Source organism: Rhincodon typus, chromosome 8 (assembly GCF_021869965.1).
Source record: "Rhincodon typus isolate 14 chromosome 8, sRhiTyp1.1, whole genome shotgun sequence".
Lineage (NCBI taxonomy): Eukaryota > Metazoa > Chordata > Chondrichthyes > Orectolobiformes > Rhincodontidae > Rhincodon > Rhincodon typus.
In genome coordinates, this window is record NC_063339.1 from 94,215,753 (window position 1) to 94,224,479 (window position 8,727).

General features: G+C 40.3%; 1 protein-coding gene across 1 annotated transcript; it reads right to left on the reverse strand.

Annotated features, from left to right (window-relative positions):
• Positions 1-669: 669 nt before the first annotated feature.
• Positions 670-8,365, reverse strand: LOC125483827 (probable G-protein coupled receptor 139). Its single transcript, XM_048600522.1, has 2 exons — positions 8,296-8,365; positions 670-1,580 (listed from the first exon to the last, which is right to left on the reverse strand). The coding sequence occupies exons 1-2, from the start codon at positions 8,363-8,365 to the stop codon at positions 670-672; spliced, it is 981 nt and encodes a 326-aa protein (XP_048456479.1).
• Between the last annotated feature and the right edge of the window lie 362 nt (positions 8,366-8,727).

The following is an 8,727-nucleotide window of genomic DNA, read 5'->3' on the forward strand; positions in this document are numbered from 1 at the left end:
CCCCATTTACATTCCACTACCGAGGAAACCCGGAAGTGAGGCAATCCATCTCAACGGACCCCAGAGTTTAAAAACCAGGTGGGAAAACACACCGACGTTTCATCAGAGGCTGCACTGAGGATGTTACCCAGCACGGTAACGAAACGTCTGCGGAACAACAAAACAGCTCGGCGAGCCAACCAACCTCAACACCCACAACCCGAGCTACAGATCTACTCCAAAATCTTAGAATTTGCCTTTTTGACAAAGGATGTGTTATGGGATTTTACTATAGTGGAACAGTTAATTAGTCGTAGTTGTCACATCTATTATTCAGTTACTTTTTTCCATTAGTTAAGTTATTCCAACGTCTTCCTTCTTTAGCTTGCATTTTAACTATAGTGTTTACATAAATTGTGTTTTGCATAATGTCGAGTATTAGTCCAGTCACATTGTATCTGAAACAAAACACTTCACATCTACCATTAACATAAGAAAATTTAAGGGTTTACGCTACATACTTAAAATATTTTGACGTGGTCTGGTCTGTTTCATAACACTGAGTCATTACAGCAGTCAGTGGAAAAGACTGAAAGCGTTTGTTATTTGTCATCGATTTTGTTTAGTTGCTAGACAAAATAGAATACGCGGTATAATTCATTGTACAGTCCATGTCGCATATTGATGTTGTTAACATTTGAATACTCCAATAAATAGGTTCAATGGATATTTTACCCCGTTCATCAATTCCATTCTGAACTTACGCTGGGTGCCAGCGTAAATAAACGGGTTGATACAGGAACTCAATAATTGAAGCATGTATCCACTTTCTTGAAGAATAAATATGAAAGTGTCTGGATCAGAACCTGAAGGATACGTCACATCTGCAACTCGGACATAAGGGATCGTTAAAAAACATAACAAATTTAACAGAATGAAACTGCCTGAGATGGCAAAGAGTAAAACAATAGACTTTCTGCGCTTCTCTATTTCTGGGTCATTCTGATTATCTCTAGTGTTTAAGTTCCTGAGTCTCCTACGGGCTTGATTTGCCACTAAAATTTGTCTGACAGTTAGAACATTAAGCAGTAAAATCAGAATAAACGGGAGACAAGGTGTTAAAATTGATCGAATCCAGTCATATGCAGTCCAAGCTGGTGATGTATAAAATACTGCTTTTAGGGCGCAGAACCAAGGGACATTATTAACTAGATACATGGGTTCGTAATAAAAATACGTGAAGGTATTTTTGACACAGGAGAGCACAAACACAATTATTATAACACGTCCTGCCATTTTTTCAGTGCAATATTTAACTTTCAGCTTCTGGCAAGAGATTGCAACAAATCGATCGAAGGTGAAACTGACTGTCAACCAGGCAGAACTGGCAAGAGCTGCATAATTGAAGGCAGAACGAAAACTGCACAATGGGGTAATGGACAAGAAACTGAATGGGAAGTACATCCCAGCTATCCGGTTTAATATTACAGCTGTGACAATGACCAAGAGATCCGTCACTGTCATGGACACCAGGTAATAGATGACACATCCAGACAGGCAGCATCTGTTTCGAGACAGAATGACTATCACTGCCACGTTTGCTGCAATAGAAAAAGAAAGATTTTTAAAAAAAACTAAGAAATTTTACGTTAGTCAGACCAAGTACAGGAAGTTTACACTTTCAAATCCTAACAGTATTACTCACGCTGTAGCGACCTGCGAGACACGTCGACAATATGACATAACACCAAGGTTGAAGCCGTAGTTGATGCAATTTTTTTAAATCTTTAAAGTAATTATCCATTGTTGACATAAGAGAGCTGATCCTCTAATAAATTGAAAATAACCATGAGTTCAAATGTTGTGAAGTGAAGAAACGCGCGCGCGCACACACACACACACCGCCTTCAAGAACGAACACTGGAGTAAGACTTCTTTTCAACAAGGAAATAGGGAAATTTCTGAAATGAGTAAATAACTATTATATTAACCATACACATAAAAACAAACGGAAAGAAAAAAAGTAACTTCTAACAGTAAAGTTTTGTATAATTCACTCCTTTTTGGAAACAGATGTATAGCCAGTTGGCCCAAAAATAGTTGATGTTAGGATAGAAGAGACTGGAGAATGAGCTTTCCATGCTATTGAGGGCGGGTTTTTTTTTCATGATAAAACACGGCACAAATCACGTGATGTCTTTAGTGCACGCCCCGAACTCTGCAGCTGGCAGGTGACCATTGTGATTGGAGAAATGCCTTATAAAATGTAACAGTTGGATTGTGGCGTACTGCCAAAAATTATAACTCGTGTTGGATATTGAAATCGGACTAAAAACCGAAACACTTGCGGATTCTGTAAATCAGTAACAAAAGTAGAGATCACTGGAAATGCTCAATTGTTCTGGCAGCATCTGTGAAGGCAAATCCAAGTTAACGTTTTGGGTCTGGTGACCCTTCCTCACTTGTCATTAGGAAGGGTCGCCGGTCACGAAACATTGACTTATTTCGGTCCTGAGGTCATTATCTGGAAGATGAGTACTGCCCTAGGCATTGCTGTGCATTATAGAGGCATAGAATCCTACAACACAGAGACAGGCCCTTCAGCCCAGACTGGTCTATGCCGACCAAAATGTCCATCCATGCTAACCCCATTTCCCTGCACTTGGCTAATTCCTTCTAAACCTTTCTTATCCATGTCTTTGTGCCAATGAAATTTAAATGTTGTTAATGTACCCACCCGACCACTTCTGCTGGCAGCTCATTGCGTATGCATACCATCCTCTGTGGAAAAGAAACTTGTGCCCCACCACCCACTTTGCATGCATTCTTTCCCCTTTACCTTAAACTGATGCCCTCTCGTCCTCGGTTTGCCAACCCTGGTAATAAGATTGAGTATATTCACCCTATCCATGCCTCTCATGCTCTTGTACACTTCCATAAGATCCCCCCTCAGTCTTTATGCCTAAGGAAAAGAAAAACTCCTAGTTTGTCCAACCTCTCCCTGTAACTCAGTTCGCTGAGTCCTGCCAACATCCTTGTAAATTTATTTGCACTCTTTCCATTTTAATAGCATCATTCCTGTAACAAGGTGATCAAAACAGAACAAAATACTCCAAGTGCAGCCTCACCAACATCCTATATAACTGCAACGCAACTTCCCAACTTCCATACTCAATGTTCTGACTGATGGGGGGTCAGTGCACAAAAAGCATTCTTCAGCTTCGTCCACCTTTGACTCCACTTTTAGAGAACTGCGCACCCGAACTCTAATGTCCCTCTGTTCCATGACAATCCTTAAGGCCCCACCATTCACGATGAAACTCTTACATTGATTTGACTTCCCAAAATGCAATACCTCCCACTTATCTATATTAAAGTCCATTTGCCATTTCTCAGCCCACTTCCCCAGCTAATCAAGATCCTGCTGCATTTCCTGGTAACCTTCCTCACTGTTCATGATACCATCTATTTTTGTGTCATCCACAAACTTCCTAATCATGCCTTGTACATTCTCATCCAAGTCATTGATATAGATAACAAACAATAATGGGCCCTGCACGGTCCCCTGAGGCACACCACTAGTCACAGGCCTCCAGTTCAAAATGAAACCTCCATTATTATTCTCTGCTTCCTAACACCAACCCAATGTGCACCCAGTTTGCCAGCTCTTCCTTTCCTGGATTCCAATCCATCTAACCTTCCAGAGCAGCCTACCCATTGAACCTTATCAAAGGCCTTACTGAATTCCATATAGACTACGTTTATCACCCTTCCCTCAACAACCTTCCTGGTTACTGCATCAATGAACGAAAGCAAACTCGTGAGGCGTGATCTCCTATGCATGAAGCCTAGCCTACTACTGCTAATCGAACAGTACTTTTTCAAATGTAAATTATGTACCACAATGTTAGGGTTGCTGTTGTATAATTACAAAGCGTTTCTTTGCAACCCTTCTTGAATAAGGACAAAACATTCTCTACCCTCCAGTTTTCTGAGACCTCACCATGGCTAACGATGATGCTGGTATATCAGCCAGCACATGCACAATTGCCTTTCTAGCCTTTGGCGGGGTTCTTGGATATATCTAGGCAGGACCTGGATAGTTATGACCTTCATACATTCACAGAAGAGAAATATTCATTGAAGACCTTGCCCGTCTACTGCAGTTCTACACATACATGCTCATTTTGGTCATCGAGGGTCCTATTCTCTCTCTAGTTAATCTTTTTCCTTGACTGTACCTAATGAATATCTTTGAATTCACCATAATCTTTTCAGCCAAAGCCTTTTGCCTTGCTGATTTCTTTCTTCGCTAAAGTGAACATACCTCAACGAAATCCCACTCTCATTACTCATCAATTTCAGTAGGAGGTCCTGTCAAAAAGCGAATTAAAGCTGAAGCAGCGAATGTTAAACAATGGTGAACAGAAACGGTGACTGTCAGGTAGCAGAGAAGACCGAAATTTAATAAAGAACAATTATACTGTACCTGTAAATCTCAATATCTAAATAGATCTATTTTTACATGTTTATTTCAATATGTCAATTCTCCTGTGGATAAAATGGTTTCAACACAACATAATCTTATTTTCAACACAATAATTGGTTGAGAATTCATCTGCAAGATTACTATCAACACCTAAATAGAACTGTAACGTCACCGTTAAAATTCAATGATAATTCAACCACAAATCCATGTTATAAGAATATAAGAACATAAGAACTAGGAGCAGGAGTAGGCCATCTGGTCCTTCGAGCCTGCTCCACCTTTCAATAAGATCATGGCTGATCCTTTCGTGGACTCAGATCCACTTACCCGTGTTCTCACCGTATCCCTTAATTCCTTTATTGTTAAAAAAAATCTACCTTTTTTTAAAAAACATTTACTGAAGTAGCGTCAACTACTTCACTGGGCAAGGAATTCCATAGATTAACAACCCTCTGGGTGAAGAAATTCGTTCTCAGTTCAGTCTTAAATCTGCTCCCTCTAATCTTGAGGCTATGCCCTCTTGTCCTAGCTTCACCTGCCAGTGGAAACATCCTCTCTACTTCTATCTTATCTATTCCCTTCATAATTTTATATGTTTCTATAAGATCCCCCCTCAATCTTCTGAATTCCAACGAATATAATCACAATCCACTCAGACTCTCCTCACAAGCCAACCCCCTCAACTCCGGAATCAACCTAGTGAACCTCCTTTGCACCCCCTCCAGTGCCAGTACATCCTTTCTCAAGTAAGGAGACCAAAACTGCACACAGTACTCCAGGTGTGGCCTCACCAGCACCTTGTACAGCTGCATCATAACCTCTCTGCTTTTTATTTCAATCTCTTTAGCAATGAAGGACAAAATTCCATTTGCCTTCCTAATTACTTGTTGTACCTGCAGACCTACCTTCGTGATTCATGCACAAGGACACCCATGTCCCTCTGCATAGCAGCATGCTGCAACTTTTTACCATTCAAGTAATAATCCTTTTTACTATTACTCCTACTAAAATGTATGACTTCACATTTATTTACATTGTATTCCATCTGCCAGACCTTTGCCCACTCACTCAATGTATCTATGTTCCTCTGCAAAGTTTCACAGTCCTCTGCACACTTTGCTTTGCCACTCATCTTAGTGTCATCTGCAAACTTTGACACCCTACACGTGGTCCCCAACTCCAAATCATCTATATAAATTGTAAATAATTGCGGTCCCAACACCGATCCCTGAGGCACACCACTAGTCACTGACTGCCAGCTAGAATAGCACTCATTTATCCCCACTCTTTGCTTCCTGTTAGTCAACCAATCCTCTATCCATGCTAATACTTTACCCTTAATGCCATGCATCCTTATCTTATGCAGTAGCCTCTTGTGCGGCACCTTGTCAAAGGCCTTTTGGAAGTCTAGGTACACCACATCCACTGGGTCCCCATTGTCCACCTCGCTCGTAATGTCTTCACAGAATTCCAAAAGATTTGTCAAGCATGACCTGCCCTTCATGAACCCATGCTACGTCTGCCCAACGGGACAATTTCTATCAAGATGCCTTGCTATTTCTTCCTTGATAATAGACTCAAGCATCTTCCCCACTACAGAGGTTAAGCTAACTGGTCTATAATTCCCCATCTTTTGTCTACTTCCCTTTTTAAACAGTGGCGTCACGTTTGTTGTTTTCCAATCTGCTGGGACTGCCCCAGAGTCCAGCGAATTTTGGAAAATTACCGCCAGTGCACCTGCTATTTCTCCCGCCATCTCTTTTAGTTCCCTGGGATGCATTCCATCAGGGCCAGGAGACTTATCAATCCTTAGCTCCATTAGCTTGCCCAACACTACCTCTTCGGTAATTATGATTGTTTCCAGGTCCTCACCTACCTTCGTCTCTTTGTCAATTACTGGCATGTTATTAGTGTCCTCCACTGTGAAGACAGATACAAATTATTTGTTCAATGCCTCGGCCATTTCACCATATCCCATAACTAAATTCCCCTTCTCATGGTCTAAAGGGCCAACGTTTACTTTAGCCACTCTTTTTCGTTTCATATATTTATAGACTATCTGTCTTTATATTCTGTGCTAGTTTTTTCTCATGTTCTATCTTACTTTTCCTTATAGCTCTTTTTGTGGCTTTCTGTTGACCTTTAAAGTTTTCCCAATCTTCTAGTTTCATGCTGTTTTTGGCCACTTTGTATGCCTTCTCTTTCAATTTGATAGCCTCCCTTATTTCTTTAGACACTCATGGCAGATTACCCCTTTTCTTACAGTCCTTCCTTTTCATTGGAATATACTTTTGCTGAGCACTTTGAAAGATTGCTTTGAAAGTCCTCCACTGCTCGTCAACTGTCCCACCATAAAATCTTTGTTTCCAGTTTACTTTAGCCAAGTCCTCCCTCATTCTATTGTAGTTCCCCTTGTTCAAACACAGGACCCTGGTATTGGATTTTATCTGCACACTCTCCATCTGTATTCTAAATTCAACCATACTGTGATCACTTCTTCCAAGAGGATCCCTAACTATGAGGTCATTAGTTATTCCTGTCTCATTACACAGGCCCAGATCTAGGATAGCTTGCTCCCGCGTTGGTTCCATTACATACAGTTCAAGAAAACTATCACGGGTACACTCAACAAACTCCTCCTCAAGGCTACCCTGACCGAGCTGGTTCGACCAATCTACATGTAGGTTAAAATCCCCCAAGATAATTGCCGTACCATTTTTACAGGCATTAGTTATTTCTTTGTTTATTGCCCGCCCCAATGTGATGTTATTATTTGGTGGCCTATTGACTACGTCTATCAGTGACTTTTTCCTCTTAGAATTTCTAATTTCCACGCAAATGGATTCAACCTCATTCTCCATAGAACCTATATCATCTCTCAGCACTGCCCCAATGGCGTCCTTGAATATCAGAGCTACACCACCTCCCTTACCTTCCTGTCTGTCCTTCCGAATAGTCTGGTACCCTTGGATATTTAACTCCCAGTCATGACCATCCTGTAACCATGTCTCCGTAATGGCTACCAAATCATATTCATTCGCGGTGATTTGTGCTGTTAACTCATCAACCTTGTTACGAATGCTACGAGCATTCAGGTAAAGTGCCTTTATGCTAGCTTTCTTATCCTCATGATTTCCAACATCTCTAGTAATATCTCCTCAGTTATCCTTCCTTTTTGCTTCTTTCATAGTCTGCCTTGAACTTAAACCCTCCTGCACACATGCTAACCTGCTGCTTACCTTTTTATTTACCATCATACTCCCTGCCGTTTTCCCTTTCCCTTCCACCGAACTCACTAGTTTAAAGTCCTAGTGACCACCCTATTTATCCTTTGTTAAACTGGTAAAGAGAAACTAATTCACTTCCAGTAACTTTGACAGTAAAATAATAGCCTCATAATTAGACCGTGTGACGTTAGAGCTTAACGGGAGAAAACATTTCTTCGAAGCGGTCAAGTTGTCCCTGGCATAAGAAATTATCATTCCCTTAAAGGTAGCAAATTATATAGGTGATATGATGTTACCCTATCGGTTAAAAAAAATAAAAACTGTAATTCCAAACCTGAATAATAATGCCAACACAGCGAAGGTCTGCCAACAAATGGACGAAATTAAATACCAAATTTAATACTGTAAGTAATGCTGCAAACGAAAAGGAATTATTACAATTAAACATTATTCCTTATACCTGCGAACGGGCCATTATATCCAATGAAAAGAGTGAAACGGTGCACACAATGTGGGCAAGTGCTACTGGTTAAATCGGAGAATTGCTACAGTTAACTCCAACTATTCGCACAGTTAAAAAAAAAACACAAATATCCTAACCTGGAACTCCGATTGCTGCAATGAATGGATAGTAAATTTCAAACACCAGGCCTGTTATTATTTCATGCATTGCGAACAGGGTTCAGACCTTCTCGTTATTCGGTGGTTATTACTGATATTTATACGTTATTTCAGACTCCAGGGAAATAATTAGTTGGATTGAACATTTATATTTATGACTTACAATTTAAAAATACAGTAATGCAGCTGCTGCTTCACAGGATGTTTATATTTTGATTGAAAAGAACAGTTTCCACTGTTCAAAAGGGGAAAAAAATAAATTATATACTTCATGCATATTTTGTACTTAAACTACTTTGAACGTGATCACCACTAATGTGCAACTATGTTCCAAATTCATTCAAACTGTTTACTCATTTAACACAACTGACCATGTAATTGCTGTAGAAAAGATCCAGTGAAATTTGGTTC

Coding starts and splice junctions, on each gene's coding strand:
- LOC125483827 (XM_048600522.1), bottom strand. CDS start 8,365: ATGCATGAAATAATAACAGGCCTGGTGTTTGAAATTTACTATCCATTC. Junction 1,581..8,295: donor TGCAGCAATCGGAGTTCCAG/GTTAGGATATTT, acceptor TTTCTATTGCAG/CAAACGTGGCAGTGATAGTC.